At 40.1% G+C, this 20,980-nt stretch overlaps 1 protein-coding gene across 1 annotated transcript in view; it reads right to left on the bottom strand.

Annotated features, from left to right (window-relative positions):
* Dipk2b (divergent protein kinase domain 2B) overlaps window positions 1-20,980 on the bottom strand; it is a 40,850-nt gene that overhangs the window by 14,090 nt on the left and 5,780 nt on the right. The window contains exon 2 of the mRNA XM_026381749.2: window positions 17,900-18,164. Coding sequence (XP_026237534.1) covers window positions 17,900-18,164 — 265 coding nt within the window. The remainder of the gene's footprint in view (window positions 1-17,899; window positions 18,165-20,980) is intronic.

Raw genomic sequence — 20,980 nt, 5'->3', positions numbered from 1 at the left:
TGGGTGACATCCTTTCCTTGAGCAGAGCTTCTATTTGTATAGATTCTGGGTACTCTGCCCAGGTTCTGGGTGAGCCCTGATGGAATGGTCTCTCAGGAGTAGAGGTGTTGAGAGAAGTTTTTTTTTGTAATAGCTGGGGAGGGTTCCCAGGAGAGGAGTAATGAAGAGCCATCCTGAATGTGTGGAGTTCCATATGTGGCCTTATCCATTCTCCTGCAACTATGAATACCTTCTGGCACAGCTCTGTGTTTTACTTCTCCAAGAGGACTGCCTGCTTCCATTCATTCTGCCTTGTATTGTGTTGGCCTGGATGGGTGGATAGCCCTCACCCCAGATTTCAAAGGCAAAACATTGGTTTTCACACCAGCTTCAGGAGGCAGTATGATGAAGTAGTTACAAGCACCTCCTTTACGAATCAAGCTGCCTGGGTTCAAATCCTATCCCTGTCACTTGACAACTGAATGTCTGGGGGTAAGTTTAATTTTTATGTGCCTCAGTTTCCTTAGGTGCATTTGAAGGATAATAATTAAGGGGACCCTACGGCTCATCTTCTGAACCAGGATATTTTTGAAAGGGAAACAGGTGATTTTTAAAAAACATTTATTTTTTAGTTGTAGTTGGACACAATACCTTTATTCTGTTTATTTATTTTTATGTGGTGCTGAGGATCAAACCCAGGGCCTCGCACATGCTAGGCAAGTGCTCTACTGCTGAGCCACAACCCCAGCCCCTGAAACAGGTGATTTTTAATAATTAAATCAGCACAGCAGGCCTACACTGGGCCCACATTAGGCAAACCTGAACAGATGGTCACCTTAATAACTGTGATCCCTACTCATGAGAGTGTTGATAGGGTCAAATGTGTGAAGAGATGACTTTTGACATGATGATAATAAAACAATAGCTAATATTACTGCATGCTTGCTCTGGGCATGGTGCTCTGTGCCTGGCGTATGTTGCCATGTTAATTTTCACTTTCATGGGGGGAGACACTGTGACAGCCCACAGTGAGGATTCTGATTGCCAAGGAGTTGAGGAACACATTCAGGGTTGTTTATATAGTGGTGGACCCAGCATTCAAACTCAGGCCCTACTACCTCCTTACCTTGAACATGCAACATCTTTATTGGGCTTTCTCTCTCCGATACTGACAGGTAGTCCATGCCTCAAGCACAGGAATCGGATCCTATGGACCCTACTCTTATATCTCCAGGAAACCTAAGCAGTGTCTGGATTATGGCAGATGCCATATCTCTTGGATGAGTCCTCCTCAATCTGTTTTCTCCATCAGCCTGTGTGGGTGTGGCCCTGCCCTACTTTTGCCACCAAACCTCCCTGATCCCTCTCTGGATCTTTGTTTGTCCACTTTTAAGCCCACATGTAGAAAGATCCACTCTCCTCAAGTCACTTTTTTTTTTTTTAAGAAATACAAATTCTCAGACCCTGTCCCAAACCTGTTGAATGAGAACTTCTGGGGCTGGGGTCCAGTGATGTGTGGGTTAAGAAGCTCCCCAGGGGATTCTGATACATGCTCAAGCTTGAGAACCACTGCTTTATAGAATGAAGTTTGTATCCCCATTCCCAGCCCCAGTCCTGCCATTACAACTTTTACCCAGTGTTCTCTGACACTATAATGAATGGTCATGACATTCACTACTTCCCATAATCATACCATGTTCTCACTTCTGCATCTTTGTCCTGCCTATGTAAAATCTGCCATTGACACTTTCCCAATCCTATCCTCTTCAGGTTCAGGCCTCACCTCCTCCAAGCAGCTTTCCTGGACCTCTCATTTCTTATTTTCTTCCCTTTCCTACAATCTGTGATATACAGGCCTCATGCTGTATGCACATCAGATCTCTCCTTAGCTGTTCAGTGCCTTGTGGACAGGAACTTTGAGTAATTACATTTTAACCTCCACAGCAATTAGTAGGTAATGGCATCTAAGAGGTCTCCAAGAAGCAAACTGTTAAACACAGACTGATTGATATGTTGCAGCATTCTTAATTGGGGTGTCTGTCCCAACCCCCAATTCCTGAGAAGCTAAGTGAGGGAGCTGCTGTTTGGTCCAGGAACCTGTAACTTCAGGTAATGTTGGAATAGCAAGGAGTATGACTAACAGAGAGATCCAGTCTTCCCAGAGGTAATGGAGCAGATTTCCAGATAGAAACAGAGCTGGGAAGCAATGTGATTCTGGAGATGGAGGTGGACTGACAAGGTGCCTTGCAATTTCCTAGTCCCCAGGAGGCTGGATGAATGTACTTCCAGCACGATAACCTTTAATTGATCTGAGGAGGTTTCTGATCCTTATAACTACTGAGCCCTGATTATTAGAAAATGGTTGCTTTGGAGACATGTCTTGCCATGGTTAAGTAGGGGGCCCCTCAGTGTTATACATGGTGTCTGTGTAGCAGTAGCTCTGGTCAGGGCTATTTTCCCTTGCTTTCCTGTACCCCTGCTTGTCAAACCTTTGACATCCAGAGGCTCACATGGTAGTGATCATGGCCACCTCTTCCATGGAATAACTGACATCTTGGATGCCCTGCTGATGGAAGTGGTAGTTGTCTTTCCCCTCCCATTGGAGGCTCTGTATCTTTCCTCCCACCTCCAACTTTAACCTGTGTCTTCTTCCATTCCTGGGCCCCTGGGGCTTTGCCACTGAAGCATTTGTGGGATACTCAAAGATTTTCACCCTGGTAGATGAAATAATCATTGTGGCAGGCAATTCAGCTGACAGTTGGGGTAGGCAGGGCAGTTGATGCAGAGTAAAACAAATTATTTCATGGCCTGTCATTTTGATTCAGGTATGCTAAAGCTGGTCATAATTCTCCAATGGGCTAGTTCTTTCTATGGGCTGCTGGTTTTCCCTTTTGTTTTTCTCATCAAAAGCTAAGAAACCAAGTGCTTCTGACAACATATCTGTGCATCCAAGCTTGCAAAACCATCCATAGGAGCTCAGCGACTTCTGCTGTGCAAAGGTCCTGGAGTCCAGGAGGCTCATAGAGAATTTTGATTGTCAGGAAAACCCTCCTGCTGGCCTGGGAGAGAAGCTTCTAGGCTTCTTCATTCCTCTACTCTTTTGTTGAGGTAGTACCACCTGTATTAGATTTCAATCAGAGAAGTAGAATCACCAGATCTTTTTTTGTGTGTGGTGCTGGAGGTAGAATCCAGGGCCTCACTTATGCTAAGCACATACTCTGTCACTGAACTACACCTCTAGCCCCCAACAACATCATCATTATAATTATCATCATTATTTTTCAGTGCTGGGGATTAAACCTAGGTTTTCACACATGCTAAGCATATGTTCTACCACTGAGTTATACCCCCAGCCCAGGATATTTAAAAATTTTGTACAGGGTTTTGACTTTATGTCAGCCTTGGGAATTAGTTAAGCAGTCTCTATAAGGCTGCTCTCCTCCTGATGCTGGAGGCTTGAAGTTCACAGGGCAGACAGCAGGAAAAGGAATGTGGAAACAAACTAGGGGAAGATCAAGGACAAGATTGAACCCATAAACAAAAGCCAGAGTGTATAAGAACCCATGTCAGTTCTTATTGCTCCTGACCTTGATGGTGCAGTGTCCTGCTCAACATGGGCTTCTCCAGTATGGAGCTAACCCTGGCCCAGGAGTCAAAAAAGTTGAAGGAGGAGCCAGGGAAAGGTAGAGTAGCTATAAACTCAGATGCTGTTTCCCATTAGCAAGGGGAGCTGGCAGTTAAGCCACAATGTGTGGGAATTATCAGAGGACCTATTGTTCCATTTCTGCCCTCCCCAATTCCCAACAGAATCTCTCTGTGGCCCACCCAGACAGAAAGCACAGAAGAGAATTTGGGGAAATGAAGTTCAACCTGACCACACCTTTGGCTTTCTTTACATCTTTCATTTCTTTTCTTTGACCTGACTGAGATATCTCACTGGGGTAAAACCTCTCTGAGAGTATATTTGGGGCATGGAATTTCACTGTCTTGAGAAAAGCTTGGACCAAAGAACAGACTTGGGTAGGTGGCTTCTGTGTTAGAATTGTAGGTGCAGAGATCTTTAGCAGGGAGACAGTGTAGATGAAACTCAGAGAGGAGCCAGTAATGCATTCTCTGGATACCTGAGAGGAGTTCCTGGTGGGCTAACTTTCTCTTCCTCCATCTCCCCTCCTCCCTCTCTTCTTTCTGTGCTGGGAATTGAACCCAGGACCTTGTGCACGTTCTGTGGGCACTCTACCACTGAGCTACATCCCCAGCCCCTGTAACTTCTTTCCATTTGCCACTCCAACATCTGTTCTGCCCTGCTTTACTTCCTTTATTCCCCTGAACCCTGGGTGGCTTCACAGGTTGCTATCTACCAGGTCCTTTCTGTGGTGACAATAAGGGTCAACAGAGACAGAAAAGCAGGCAATTTCTTGGGTGGGAGAAAGTAGCACCAGAGGCACTGGAGAGAGAGAGAGAGAGGTCACAAAGCCCTGAATGGCATAAGCTGGATTTTTTCCCTGAGGAGGAAGTGCTAGCAGTTCGAATTCAGGTCTGCCATTCGGCTCAAAAGCCCTTTTGGACGTCTTTGCAGGGAAAACCAAAAAGAATTTGAAAACTCTTTCCCCAACCCAAATATACTTCTGCAAATGTGAACCTGAACTGGGAAACTTGTAGAAGCTCCCCCTGAGGTTGTTGCAAGTCATTTATTCAACAAAAGTTAGTCAAAATTTATATCAAGTGTCTTATATAAAGTTAATGTCACAAAGATAAATAAGAGAGGGGCCCTACTTCCAAGGAACTGGCCCTCTTGTGAGCCAGAGTGACATAATATATGTCATCACATAGTATTTACACAGAACCTACACACATTCTCTTTTAAATTTTAATAATCTCTAGATGATGTATAATACCTAATTAAATATAACTGCTACTTGCATGGTTGTTATGCTATATTGCTCAGGCAATAATGACAAGAAAAGATACTGTTTTAGGGAAGGGTAGCAGGTGGCCAAGTAGAGAATGTGTTTGATAAAGGAAAGGTGAGAGGCAAGGAGACAGGTCACAAGGCTCTTTGAAGTAGGCTAATAATGGTGGCTTTCTACCTTGCAATGAATGAGGCAATACCGTGTAGGAGGAGCGTTTGGTTAGGAGAATTCCTCATGCACAGTCAGGAGGTCCAATCAGAGGGAAATAGGTCTGTAATGGGGACTGAGAGAAGATATATATAATATATATATCTGAGAAGAACTTCGTTATGGTTTGGATGTGAGGTGTCCCCCAAAAGCTCACATGTGAGATAATGCAAGAAGGTTTGGAGGAGAAATGATTGGGTTATAGTCTTAACCTAGTTAGTGAAATAATCCCTGATGGGATTAACTGAGTGGTAGCTGGAGGCAGGTGGGGTGTGACTGGAGGAAGTGGCTCATTGGGGGCGTGGCTATAGGTTAATATATTTTGTATCTGAAGAGTGGAGTCTCTCTCTGCTTTCTAATCATCATGTGAGCTGCTTCCCTCTGCCACATTCTTCCTCCATGATGTCCTGCCTCACCTGGAGCCCTGAGGAATGAAGCCTGCTGTCAATGGATTGAGACCTATGAAACTGTGAGCCCCCAAATAAATTTTTCCTCCTCTATAATTGTTCTGTTTTGGTCTTTTAGTCACAGCAGCAAAATAGCTAACTAAAACAAACTTATATCCAGAAGATGAGCATAACTTGTACAAATCAATAATACAGAAGGCAACCCAATAAAAAATGGACAAATGAAAGCCAGCACTTTACCAAAGATGAGATAAAAGAAACTAATATACATGAAAAGGAACCTGTAACAAAGATTTCAGAAAAATGAGAATGAGACCACACAAGATACTGCTAGACACCCATGAAAATAACAAAATTTATAACTAACAATGGTAATCATTGAAGAAGATAGGAAACAACAGAATTTTCTCTTTCATTGCATATAGGAGAAAATTAGTACAAAACTTTAAAAACTATTTGGTAGTACTTACTAAATCTGTCAATTTGTACATGCTATGACCCAGAATTTCCACTTCTGTGAGCTTATGTTCAACAATAGACATATACAATAATGTTGGTAGTAATTTAAATTCATAATAATTCAAACTAAATGCAATCTAAATATACAAAACAATAGGGTACATAAATTATGGTATCATCATATACTAGAATATTATATTGTGATGAAAAAGAAAACAAACTACAGATTCATGCAACAGCAAGGATAGATAGCATGACTTGTTGATAATATGGTATGATTCTACTTACATGAAATTCAAAACTAGGTAAAACTAAACCATGCTTATTTATCCTAGAATAGTTGTTACCATCAGGAGGGTATAGGGTGACTTACTGCTTTGGTTGGCCTTGGACTGAGAGGTTTCCTTGGATGGGATTTTCAGTGATAAAATCAGGATATTCCCAATTAAACTGGGATGGTTGTTCCCCTAGGAGGGGGATGAACCCCCTTTTTAGGAAGGGACATAAAAAACCTTCTGAAGAGCCAGAATTGTCCAGTATCTTGCTATAGGTGGTGAGTATAAATGAACACATATGTGAAATTTTATCTGCCCATACACTTAAGATTTATGTATATAATTTATAATTTTATAAATCCTTAAAAATAGCTGTATTTCACAAAGCAGAGAGCACAAAGAAAGCAGACTTGTTGAATAGGGTCATGGGGAGAACTTTGATGGGTAACAAAATGAAGGCCCAATTTTCATTTCTAATATTTGCTTTTCTTCTTCGTCAGGTGTTGGAGTTTGATCTGAAAAAAGTGAGGTAAAATGTGGCAAACAGGAATGAAAAGCAAGATAGAAAAAGGAAGACGTTATTGTTCTGAGTTCTTCAGCCTGAAGGATTCACAGAGACCTTGCAAACAATGTTGGTGAACCACAGGCAGTGAATGCAGAGGACAGAAAAGACATGAAACCCATTTCAGATATTTGAAAGGGGCAAGGGGGCAGATTTGACAAATTGGTGATTTGTGGGTTGATCCTGGATCATAACAAATAGTCTGAAACAGGTTATTAGCAGAATGATTTGTAAGCCTCTAGAAGGAGAAGTGATGATCCTACGGAGCCACTGAGGATTCTTTTAATCAAGTCATCCCATACTAACTGCATTTTTCTTTGACCTGGTAATTTGATTTTTAAATCAGAGAAATGAAATAGACTGAGAATATATGGACTTCAGTGAGGCATTCAACAGTGATTCTCATAATAACACTGTAAAGGAGACTAGGGAAGAAAGACTTTGGTTGCTAGGAAATTAAAGTGTTTAAAAATTGATGAACTGAGTTTACTTAACAATTAATGTATTACTAAGGCTTTTTCTTTGGTCCTATTCATTTACACACACACACACATATATATATATATATACATATATATATATATATATATATATATTTAATTTTAATTTTAATTAATTTATTTTTCTTGCACCAGGGATTGAACTCAGGGGCACTCGACCACTCAGCCACATTCCCAGCCCTATGTTTTATTTTATTTAGAGACAGGGTTTCACTGAGTTGCTTAGCACCTGGCTTTTGCTGGGTGTAGCTTTGAACTTGCAATCCTCCTGCCTCAGCCTCTTGAGCTGCTGGGATTACAGTACAGGCATGTGCCACTGAGCCTGGCTCCATTGAGTATTTTTATTAACAACAAAGGGCAGAGATTAAATTTGAGTTCATTTAAACTGAAGATGATACATACTTGGGGTTATAGAGGTTATGAAAAGTATCAGCACAGCATTAAGCTAACAGGCTCGAGTAAGATTTAATCTAAGGCCATATTTTTTTTTCCTTTTTAATTTTTTTATTTGTTTTAATTAATTACACATGACATTATAATGACCTTGACATATAATACATTTGAATCAGATGGGATATAATATCTCATTTTTCTGAGTATTTAATGGGATAAATAAAATATTCTGTTTTTATAAACTAAAATCTAGCCACATATGGGGTTTTAATTGGCATAGTATTTAATATGCTTAAATATGAGGGGAATGACCATATGGGAAAGAAAATTGGGGATGTTTAGACTGAGGAGGACAGGATTTAGGAAGCAAAGGTATGAGAGGCAGAAATGTCATGTGTAATCTGTACAACTTCAAGGGGTAAAAATAATTTACAGGAATGAAAGTTACAAGAAGGCAGATTTTAAGCCAGAGGTGATGGTTCACACCAATAATCCCAACTACTCTGGAGCCTGAGACAGGAGAATTGTGAGTTTGAGAACTGACTGGGCAGCAAAGAGCCCACTCTAAACAAACAAACAAACAAACAAACAAATAAATAAATAAATAAAAACAAATTGATAAAAATTGAAAAAGACAGATTTGAGATGAATTTTCTAAAGAGCTCATCTGTCCAAAGAAGGCAAAAGCTCTTTCTGAAGGTAGTGAGTTTCTGGTCACTATATGGTCATATAGATGATTCTTTATTTTATAGAAATGATGCAAATATTTTGAAAGTTTGAGCTGGCAAGATTTCAAGTTTATTTCAGAAATCTATGAAGTATATGGTTCAGTGAGTAGAAATTTATTTTTAAATGTTTTTATTACTGCATTATGGTTATACATTTCATGGGGTAGAAATCTATTTTGATCTTTAACAAATTGGTATATTGCTCTATGTTCTGCTCTCATATATAAACCAGGAATAAATATTCTCATTAATCCACAGAAAAGGTTTACAAATCATGCTTTCCATAGAACTCTTGATTATCCTTAGAGAGAAGAGCCAACACAATTGGAAAAATTATGACTGCTTTAAGTGGCCCTGAGTTAGAACCAAATTAACATACATTTTTATATATATTTTTTATTATTTCTCCACATTAATGACCAATCTTGTATTGACAGCTGCCCAACAAAACACTAGATTGATTTCTAATTTCCTCTAAGCAATGCTTTGGCAAAGACTAAATCATCGATTGGGGGAATATAGAGTTTTCTTCATTTTGATTTTCTTGATATTATTACAACTTATTTGTTCTGTGATTCAAAAGATAATCTTTTAAAATTCCTGATTTAGTAAGTTTTTTCTTTGTCTTTTTGTTATTGATAATATCTAATGTTATTGCCTTTCATTAGACTGTTCTTTACAGTTTCTACTTTAAAAAACTATTGAGGGGTTTTGTGGTCTAATATTTTTGGAACTTAACATTTTCTCATTAATTCTTCCAAGTGAATTTTTTATAGATACATTTTATATAATTATATAGTTTAATTTCTGCTTACTTCATCTTATGTGGACATACATGGAGGCATAGCCAATTTCAGAGGTCTCTGAACCAAGTCCCATTTACAGCAAAAGTATTTGTTTTAGAGTCCAGTAGTCCTCCTTTATCTGCAAGAGGTACATTCCAAGACATTCCTTGGATGCCTGAAACCATAGATAGTATCAAATTCTATATGTTTTTTTTTCTTTTCTTTTATCTTTTAGAACTGGGGATTGAACTCAGGAGTATTCTACCTCTGAACTACACCCTGGTCTATTTTTTTTGGGGGGGGATGTACCAGAGATTGAACTCAGGGGAACTCTACCAATAAGCCACATCCCAGCCCTATTTTGTATTTTTATTTAGAGACAGGATCTCACTTAGTTGCTTAGTGCCTTGCAAAGTTGCTGAGGTTGGCTTTGAACTCGTGATCTTCCTGCCTCAGCTTCCGGAGCTGCTGGGATTACAGGTGTGTACCACCATGCCCGGCCCCCCAGTCCTTTTTTTTTTTTTTTTTTTTAAGTGTTTTTTTTTAAGAGAGAGTGAGAGAGGAGAGAGAGAGAGAGAGAGAGAGAGAGAGAGAGAGAGAGAGAGAGAGAGAGAATTTTTAATATTTATTTTTTAGTTGGCGGACACAACATCTTTGTTGGTATGTGGTGCTGAGGATCGAACCCAGGCCGCACGCATGCCAGGCGAGCGCGCTACCGCTTGAGCCACATCCCCAGCCCCCCCCAAGTCCTTTTAAAACAAATTTTATATTGAAACAGGGTCTCCCTAAGTTGCTGAGTCTGGCCTTTAACTTGGGATCCTAGTGCTGCAGCCTCCTGAGTTACTAGGATTACAGGCATATGCTACTATGCCCAGCTCTATGTTTTTTTTTCTTATACATATACAACTATGATAAATTTTAATTTATAAATTAGGTACAATAAAAGATTAATATAATAAATAACAATAAATAGAACAATTATTACAATGTAGTATAATAAAAGTTATTTAAAACTTATGAATTGCATATTTCTGGAATTTTCCATTTAGTATGTTTAGACTATGGTTGACTGTGGGTAACTGAAACTGAAACTGTGGTAAGTGAAACTGCAAATAAAGGGAGACTGCTATCCATCGGAACAGGAATAGTTAGATATCAAAGGAAAAATTTCATAGTGAGTTTTTAAAAAGAGGCCTGGTTCACTAACATCTAAGTTCAGGGAAAGCTGAGAGTCTATAAAGATGAAGCCTGCCTTGAATGGTCTGTCTTGATGATTGTTCAGGCTTCAGTTATGTTTTTGCCAGGGGACTGCTTTTACTCTGCATATAAGCATCATCTGGAAGGGGCCCCCTGGTGACCTGTCTCGTGTCGACATTTCCCCTATTATTCTCTTGTCTTGTTTTTTTCTTTCTCTACTTTTTTTTTTTTGTGTGTGTCAAGACAGGGGAAGCTTTTCACTGTCTCCTTTTCCTTCATGAGATCCATCAAGAATGATTTAGAAGTTTTTTTAGTGGACAGACTGGGTGATCTATTAGTCCCTTTTCTATGAGTCCAAGACAATGGAGGCCTGGAATGAATATGTTAAGTTCCAAATAACTCCTTTGCCACAAATGAGAGGTGATAAGTCTCAATGATTTTAACCCTAAACAAATTCCATTCAAAATATTAGTTGTTTCAACTCTCAGCAATTCCACTATTGGAGGGAGTAAGTGGGCTGTGGGGATACTTGCAACCATCCCATAATAGCTCTCCAGTTCTATCTCAAAACTTCTATGGGCAACAAACACAGCACAGTGACTGTGTTACAAGAGTCACTGGGAGTGAGGTCTCATGATTTCATAGTCACCATGTACCTCTGATGGGGCTCCAATCCTGAAGGCCATTCACTAGATGATGTGCTGGGAATATTGCCCTACGTGGTCCTGGGGATGCACTTTTGGTCTCTTAGATTTCCTTTGCCTCAATAGTCATTTCATCTTTGATTCAACATTAGACGGGTGTGAAAATGATACAGCCACCAGTGACCTGTTTTTCTTTGTCAGCATCATTACAGTCATGCTGTTGTTTTAAAAAAACAAATGCAATATTTCTGAAGGGTCCTGACTTGGTAGCCTGAGGGAAATTAAAATATATATAGTATGAAAAGAAGCTGTGAATCCAATATAACATTTTCATCTTCATTAAAACACTTTATCATAACCTGTTTTGTGCCAGAATGAGTCTAGTATGGTGTTATCTTCAGAGTGCAAAGACCTTGTCTTGTCACCCTTATTATGCCTTTCTAGTGCCTAGTAGAGGTTCTATAAATGCCCCTGAAGTGTGTTTGAGTTAAATTTAAGCAAAAATTAATTTCATTTGTTTTGTAGTTACATATAAGCCTATATTTTGATTGAATTACTAAAGTGCATTTTAGTTAATTTGTTTATTTCCCCGATTCTATTTAAAGAAATAATGGAGACATTGGAAATAAAATTGCCAACGGTCCTTGTTTAAACAAAGCTGATGAACGCTCTACACTGCCATCTAGTGGGAGAAAAGGCTCCGGCGCCATGAAGTCCATTCCCGCAGGAGGGAGTAACAGGGTCTGTGTTTAGCACAAGGTCAAAAGCGGATCAGATCGTACTGGAGGGGATGGAAGGCGGGCACGATGGAGGATATGTGTTTTCCCCTCATTAGCCACGGACTGCCTAGGGTGGTTACCCCTTTGCGATTGGCATAATAGCAGAGGAAGCCTTCTTTGTGGTTTTGCAAACAAGCACATCATGAAAAACTCTTGAGTGGTTTTCTTGGCTGTGGTTCTATTTGTGAACTAGTAATTTAGGCTGTGGGATATTCCCATCCGAACAATGCAGCTTTTAGAGGAGAAAAGTCCTGGTTTTATTAGCATAAGTGCTGCCCACATACGGACACATACCCTGCATTATTTCATCTCCTTCTTGATTCTTGGTCCTGCTGTCCTCCTTGGCAGTCCCTGCTGTAGCTTACCCTGTCTGCAGCTCAAGACAAAGTGCTCTTAAGACAAAGTTGCACTTGGAACCGCAGGAGGGGAGACCCAGACTCCCGGACTCAGCTGCTCATGAAGACTACAGGGCTTTTTTTTTTTTTTTTTTTTTTTTTTAAATCCTAGTTGACTTTATTCATAAACTGGACTGATAGTCAAAGTTCCAAGGCCCCTGAATCAGTCAGATGCTTCCTCCCTCTGATTTATTTTCATTTTTTGATTTTTTCCTCTTCTTATCTCTGCCTTGTCAGTACTCTGAGAAAAGCTGGTTAGTTTCCCCCTCACAACAAACACAAAGACACACACACACACATGCACACACAGATACACACAATTGATGGCTTTGGCCTAGATCCCTGTTGGAAAGTGGCTCTTAAAGAAATCAGAGAAAACCCACTTAAGTCAAGTGCCAACAAAATCCCAGGGGTTGTCCCAACTGGTTGGCTCAGCTGGCATTGGGCCATTTGGTGTAAGTTGAAGGGTGAGGCACATCTCCCTACCATCTATCCTATAATGGTTAGTGCCTGAAACTCCCATATAAGTATAAAATACTTATACTCCAATATAAGTATAAAATGATCATGACTTCCTAACCAGGAGTTAGGACTCATGTCTGATGGATTATCAGAAAAGTAAGGCAGAGCTGTTCAGAAAAATCTGGGATGAATGGTTATTCAGAGCTTTCTTTATATTCTAGATGAGATAAAAAACAGAGGCTGCTTACTTGGAATACCACAGAGAAGAATTCTGAGGCCACATTTGGGCTTAGTAGGGGCTCATTATCTGCAGGGACTTGAATCCAGGATGCTCTATGAATACCAAAATCCACAGGCTCTCAAATTCTTCATCAAAATGATGTAGTGTTTGCATAGAACCTATAGGTTCATCCACCTGTATACTTTAAATCATTTCTATATATATATAAGTATATGAAAATGCAAATGCTATGCAAATAGTTGTACTATATTGTTTAAGGAATAATGATAATGAAAAAATGTGTTTAGAACAGGCATAATTTTTTTTCGGAATATTTTTGTTCTGTGGTTGGTTGAATTTGCATGTATGGAGCTCAAATCTTCTTAATACTGTATAGAGTCAACAGTATTAGGAAGATTTGAAATAGTCGTGGATGGACTGGTAGAAATACTGCAATATTGGCTCTCAAATGGAGAGAAATGCTATCAGCTGTTAACATTTTGGCATTGATTGGATTATTTGGTTAACTGCCTTCACATGGCTCTAAGAGAATATAGTCACAGGATAGGCTAGTATGTTAAATGATGTTTTTTTCCTTTGCTTTTGAGCTAAAATAGACATAAAATTCATCAATTTAACCATTTTAAATGTACAATTCAGTGACTTTCAGTACATTCACAAGTTTGTGCAACTGTCACTACTGTATCCCAGAGCTTTTTAATCACTCTCTAAAGAAACCCTGTATCCATTAAACAGTCACTCTCAATTCTCTCCTCCTTTCAGGTACCAGGGATCACTAATCTGACTTTTTTTTTATCACTATGGATTTACCTGTTCTGGAAATTTCCTAGAAATGGAATTGTGTGTGGCCTTTTGTACCTGGATCATTTTACTGAGCATGTTTTCAAGGTTCACTATGTTGCAGTATGTGTCAGTACCCCTTTCCTTTTAATGGTGGGATAATATTCCATTGTATCAATAAAACATTCATTTATCTATTCATCATTTGATGGACATTTGGATTGTTCCCACTTTTGGGTTATTATGGATAATGTTATTATGAGTATTCAGTTATGAGTTTTTGTTTGATCACTTGCTTTTCAATTCTCTTGGGTAGATAGATGAAATTCCCCGCCAACACACACCTTTGGTGAAGACAGATCTATTCAAAACAGTCTAATGGGTGAATTTTGCTAAGAAGAAAAAAGCAAGAGTTTGGGTGTTGCCTGGATAAGAACTGGGAGTAGAAAAGACTGTAACAGAACACTCTGGGAAGGCTGTGGAATCCTAAGGGTAAAAAGTCTGGGGAAAAAGGAGGGCAGGAGAAGGAAAAGATGGTGCCCCCCCAAAAAAACAGATGGGGAGGGCTGTGGCTGTAGCTCAGTGGCAGAGTGCTTGCTTGGCACGTGTGAGGCACTAGGTTTGATCCTCAGTACCACACACACACACACACACACACACACACACAAAGCAAATAAAATAACGTCATGCTATCTATCTACCACTACAAAAAAAAATTTTTTTAAAGGTATGTTTTAAAAAAAACAGATGGGAAGGATCTTGAACTTATTGGATAGATGAAGAAAGGAGTTTTTCAGAATTTATAAAATGGCTGCTGATTTTTTCTGTTTTTAATTAGGAAGGGGGAAATCTGATGGAGATAAAAAGATGCCTTAGGGGAGGGCCAAAGTAAACTAAAAATTGTTTTATAGTTTAGGTTGTCTTAACAGGGTGTTGTAAATGGATGATTTTGGGGCAGAAAGAAGGAAAACTTAAGATGGCAAAATAGGTAGAGAAAATTTTAATTAAAGAAAGGGGCTCACTTATTACAAGAATGCTGATGTGCATTTTTATAGTGATGGACTTTTTCTAAAGCATTTTCATATCATTATATTCATTAGGATGAATGAATGAGGCAGAGGAGGTACCATTTGTTGCCATTTGAGGAACAAAAAAAATCCAAGTGTCTAGCACAGCATCTGGTGATGATAAGAATCCAGTCAGTATTTGTAAAATAAATGAAACAGAGTCATAGCAAGTCAAAGACTGTCAGAGCTGCCAGAGTCTTTGAGACCATCCACAAGTCTTCCTCCCTCCTCATTTTTTCAGAGTAGGAATGTTAGAGCAGAATGAGAAAGTCCTGGGCTTAAATCCAAGGTCCTGTGGTCAGTGAATGAAGAACCCAAGTCAGTAGTCTTCTCCTCTACCTCCATAACATCAACTACATTGTTTTGTGATGATTTGCACTCTTGTCTGTTTCCACCACTGAGCCATAAACTCCTGGAGATAGAGTTTGTGTCTGATTCATCTTTGATTCCCTAAAATATAGCATAGTTGTTGAAACTTGTTGAATGTATGAACAGGAACCCAAAGCTCTCTGTACTTTCTTGTCTCTGCTCCTTCTCAATTCTGCCACAGGTTTTAGTGGCAGATGCAGGACTCAACCATAGGATTCCCTCTTCCTTTCTTTGCTATGAAGTACCAACATCTTGAGGAATTGTGCTCTTCAGTGTGGGACTTGGTAATATGGAAGAAGAAGAAGTGATGGGATTTTCAAGAGTTTTTGAAATAATTCCTTGTCTACCTGTTTTGACCTTCCTGGGGATTTGTATTTGCTCCTAAGCCCATATTAGTTAAGGTGTCTCTGGTATTAATTGTGGCCAGTCTGTGAATGGCATAGGTTGGGTACCCAGGCCAGACCATAGGGCCTGTCTGCAGGGTAGAAAGAGAGGCATGGAGGGATTATATCTAGATTATTGATCATGTTATAGGCTTTGGTAACTGACCTCTGTCCTTTGATTTTGCTTCATATTAAGTAGCCCTCATGAGGTTCTTCTACCTGAATTTCCAGTTCTTGTCTCCTATACCAACTCTATGCTGAATCCTATCACCATCCCCTTGGACTGGGGACAGCTTGACATCCTTTGGTTTGTTCTCTCCCACCCCAGTGCCAGTAAATTCATACAGTGAAGACTGCAAAAGGACCCCATTGGAAAGCTTAGTTTTATTTGTGTCAAATGATGGCCCTAATATCACCAACCTGACTTCTCCTTATTTCAAAACAGTTTCCACAAGTATTAGTCAGGGTTCTCCAGAGAAACAGAACCAATGGTGTGTGTGTGTGTGTGTGTGTGTGTGTGTGTGTGTGTGTGTATGAAAGTGGCTCACATGATTGTAGACACTGAAAAGTCCTAAGAGCTGAAGTTAACAAGGACTCAGGAGAGCAGGTGGTATAGTTTCAGTTCAAAGGCTACCAGGTTTGAGGCCCAGGAAGAGCCTATGTTTTAGTTCAAATCTGCAGGCAGGAGAAAAACAATGTCCCTTTTAAATGCAGTCAGTTAGGCAGTAGGGTTCCCACTTATTTGGGAGAGGGCCAGACATTTTGTTCTATTTGGCTTTAGAAGAGGCCCACTCATATTAGGGAGGACAACCTATAGCTTGTTTTATCTAGTCTGCTGATTCCAATGCAGATCCCAACCCAAAACACCTTCACAGAAATGCTCAGAACACTGTTTGACTGAATATCTGGGCATCCCATATCCCAATCAAGTTAACACATAAAATTAACCATTATGCCACGAAACTTAAGAGCAAAGCCAGGTGGTTTTATTACATGGATGAAATATCCAGGAGCCAGTGAATATTCTTTGCTCCTTGTCCTTCATCTTGAAAAAGGCAAAGAAGGATCTGTTAGTTCTCAGAATTCACCCAGGTAGTCTTAGGTGCCCATGTAAAAAACTTAGTGGCCCAGGGAGAGTGGGAAGCATTCTTAGCATCACCACGAGAAGGTCAGTTCAAGTCCTCCAGCCTTGTGACCCATTTTAAATCCTCCAGCCTTGTGATGGCAGGGAAGTTGGAGTGAACCTATTCTTTCCATCTTTGATGGAGGAAAGCCACTTCTCAATCCTTGGAGGTGGCATCTTCTGCCCAAAGGGGGCTCAGCTTGTTGTGTGTGAAGGTCCAAGAGTATGTCAGTTTGAACAAAGAAGGATGATACTTAAGGTGATAGTGCAGGAAGGAACCAATATAGGACATGATGGCACCAGTAACATGTTGAAGTTTGCAGGGCAGCATACTTGTGGGAATGGGTGGGGAGCTCTCAGAAGGGAAAAGGGTGTTGCATTATCAGAATTTGTTCCTGTGATGATAGAGGTTTGCTTCTTCTTTACAAGAAGAAATACAAGAGGAGGTTGATTTTCAAAATGCACTCTCTGTATTGTGAAAGAGAATACATACAGGAGCTTCTACAGGTGAATGCTCACTTAGCCTGGGGGTTGGTGGAGGTTCTCAGAGGATAGTTGCAAGTGAGTTAAACCCTGCTAGAGGGGGAGAGCTAGTGCTACAGTTTGGATTTGGAATGTCCAACAGGCTCATGTGTTGAATATTTGATCCCTAGTTGATAGTGTTATTGGAGGTGGACCTTAGGTAGAAGAGGTGGGTGATTTGGGGTGTGCTCTGGAAGGGAATGTCTTGTCCCTGTCCCATCCTTTTACCTCTCTCTTTTTCTCTCTCTACCTCCCGCCTTCCTGGCCACCATGAGGTGAGCCTGTCTGCTCTGTCACATGCTCCTCACCATGACATTTTGCCTCACCCTGGACCCATAGTGATGGGGTCAAGTAACTATGGACTGAAACCTCTGAAATTATGAACCCAAATAAATCTTTCATAATTTAAGCTGTTTTTCTCACAGTGATGGAAAGCTGATAAGAGTCATCCTGTCAGATGTTTAGATCAGAGATGGCAGCTAAGAACTGTTTCTCAAATAATCACTGAAGGCCATTTCAAAGAGAATGGTGCATAACAATGGGATAAGAGACTTACAAGTAAATCATTTTGTATCTGTCTTGTCACAATCCAAGAACAAGGTTTTGTTGCACTTTACAAAGATCACAACTTTTCCTTTTTGTTTCAGGCTGAGATGTGAGATGGGAATGGATCTTGCTTTTTCTCTGCCTCAGTTTCCCCAACCCCATCCTGCCCATGGTCTACACACTCACCTGCACCAAGTCTGGTGTGAGGCGCTTGGCTTGCAGCCATTTCTGGAATCTCCCTGTTTTCCGCAAGACACGCTCAATGCTGCAGGTCTTTGGAGCTGATGCTGACACACAGATTCTCCTGTCTGAGATCTCATTTTGGTATTTGCTGGCCAGCCTCAAAATCTCCACAGGGCGCCAGGTTTTGGAATCATCTGAGTAATTTGCAGAGTAAGAAGGCAAGTCACCAGGAGGCAGTCCAAGGTGGGAAGCCCGCGTGTTGTCAAACCTGTCAGAAGAATAGTCTTTTTAGGATTGGCCTGTGAACTGGAGGCTAGTGGAACCAAAGACAGAGAGACTGGGGACAACAGCCTGTCTGATCTGTTTCTCTTCCTTAGATTAAGTGTTCCAAATTCTTTCAATGAGAAGACTACTTCTATTTCCTCAAACTTAGGGAAGTGTATATGTTATTGTCAGTAAAAGGTTAGGAAGGTATGGGTCAGACAGAATATCCTCCTCAATTCACTGGTACAATAACTAACTGTGGTCCTCTGAACATCTAATCCATGTAAAGATAGTAGTTTTACATGTGCTAACACTTTTGATTTTCTTCACATTCCATCCCCACTTTATAAATGCAGAAACTGAGGGTCATGGAGTTTAAGTATTTTGTTGAAGGTAGACAATATGTTGCCAAGCCGTGATGCAAACTCTGGGCTATTCATCAGCAAACTATCATGCTTACCCCTCCCCATACTCATTGCTCAATACACCATTCTCTGACCAGTGCCTGGGTCTTGGAATGATAGTTCTTGAAGAGGTTCTTGGGCCTGTTCTAGGGAAACCACTGATCCTCCATATCCAACTCCAAGGAGCTCATCAATTTTGCTTTTTTTCCCCATGAGTTTAAGTAATTGGCACCAACCAAGACTTGGGCAACCTTGGCTACTAAATATTAGGTCACCAAATTGGAAGCTATTAGGGCTCCAGGAGGTGTGAAATTATGCAATGGTCTGGCCATTCTTTAATCCTCCTCAGGGGAGAGGCACAGGCTTATTATCATCTACTGATTTCCTAGGCCCAACATTTACCCTTTTCTGCATAATCATTTCTCCAGCTGTGTGCTGACATTTCCATCAGGGAAGAATGTTAAATCTCCTTTTGATTTATGTATGAAAAATCACTCAGAAAAAGTTTACCTTCATTATTATTAATAACTGAGGGTTATACTTCAAGTGAAAAGCAGGTTATGTGTTATGTATTTAACTTAAATGAAAATCTTTAAATTCTTATTATTGGGCATTATTGGATATCCCTATGATAATGAGTTTTAGATAATGTATTTTGGAAGAATTGGCATTTCAGTGAACCCCGAACCCTAGATTATTTTATTTTCTCATTTATATGATGTAGCATTATCCTAAGAGACTACTGTTTTGATGGTGAAGAAAGCCAAACAAAAACTCCCAAAGGCAAGGAAGTCAGGGGATTTGTCCAGGGAACTGGAGAGCCCAGGACTCTGTGTCCCTGAGGACTACAGTTGAGCTGTAGGCCTCTCTCATTTGGAATGGTGCTCCAACAGAACGTGTCAGTAAGCAACTTCTGTAATGCAACAATGCAAATTGCAGTGGAAGTAGACATCAATAATTCTATTCAAGCTGAGCCCCAGTGGCTCAAGGGGCTGAGGCAAGTGGATTGCAAGTTCAAAGCCAACCTCAGCCAGGATATGTAAAGAACTCAAAAAACTTAACACCAAAAAACCAAACAACCCAATCAATAAATGGGCTAAGCAGCTGAACAGACACTTTTCAGAAGAAGATATACAAATATATGAAAAATATATGAAAAAATGTTCAATATCTCTAGTAATACAGAAATGCAAATCAAAACTACTCTAAGATTTCATCTCACTCCAGTCACAATGGCAGTTATCAAGAATACAGACAACAATAAGTGTTGGCAAGGATGTGGGGGAAAAGGCACACTCATACATTGCTGGTGGGACTGCAAATTGGTGCAGCAAATCTGGAAAGCATATGGAGATTCCTTGGAAAACTGGGGATGAAACCACCATTTGACCCAGGTATCTCACTCTTTGGTCTATACCCAAAGGACTTAAAATCATCATACCACAGTGATGCAGCCACATTAATGTTTATAGTAGCTTAGTTCACAATAGCCAAACTGTGGAACCAACCTAGATGCCCTTCAGTAGATGAATGAGGAAAGAAACTGCGGTATATATACACAATGGAATATTATTCAGCATTAACAGAGGATAAAATTATGGCATTTGCAGGTAAATGATTGGAATTAGAGAATATCATGCTAAGTGAAATAAGCCCATCTTCCAAAACCAAAGGCGGAATGTTTTCTCTGATAAGTGGATGCTAATCCATAATGGGGGGGGGCATGGGATGAGTAGTGGAACTTTGGATTGGTCAAAGGGGAGGGAACGGGCATGGGGATAGAAAAGAAGGTGGAATGAGATGGACATCATTACCCTAGGTACGTGTATGATTGCATGAATGGTGTGACCCTACTTTGTGTACAATAAGAGAAGTGAAAAACTGTTGTTCCCTTTGTGTACAATGAATAAAAAAAAAGCCAACCTCAGCAACTTAGTGAGGTCCTAAACAACTTAGTGAGATTCTGTCTCTAAATAAAAAATAAATAAATAAAAATAAAAGGGGTTGGGGATATGGCTCAGTGTTTAGGCACACCTGGGTTCAATTTCTAGTACCAAAAAATCTATTCAAGAGCATTACCACAAAGATATTTTGAAAAGACAAAACATTGTAAACTTGTAATGAGTTGATTTTACTGGAAGGTTCAGGACAACCTTGGGAAATGATCATCTCCTCCGGGAGAATGAGGGCCCAGAGGCAGGGCTATTGGCCTGTTTCCTGCTGCTTTTCTTGTTTGAAACTTGCAAAAGTCCTGGGACTGAGGATTTACAATTCAGTGTCTCTTTTAGATAATGTTGACATATCTGAGGAAAAACCTAAATAAGCCCTCTATTTTCACTTGCTTAGTTGACTTAAAAATCACTGGTTTTGGAGGTCACACAGCTGGGCAATGCATTCTTAGTATCTCACTAGCTTT

Source organism: Urocitellus parryii, chromosome X, assembly GCF_045843805.1.
Source record: "Urocitellus parryii isolate mUroPar1 chromosome X, mUroPar1.hap1, whole genome shotgun sequence".
NCBI lineage: Eukaryota > Metazoa > Chordata > Mammalia > Rodentia > Sciuridae > Urocitellus > Urocitellus parryii.
The sequence above is the reverse complement of the archived record's forward strand: the minus strand, read 5'-3'. Positions and strand labels throughout refer to the sequence as shown.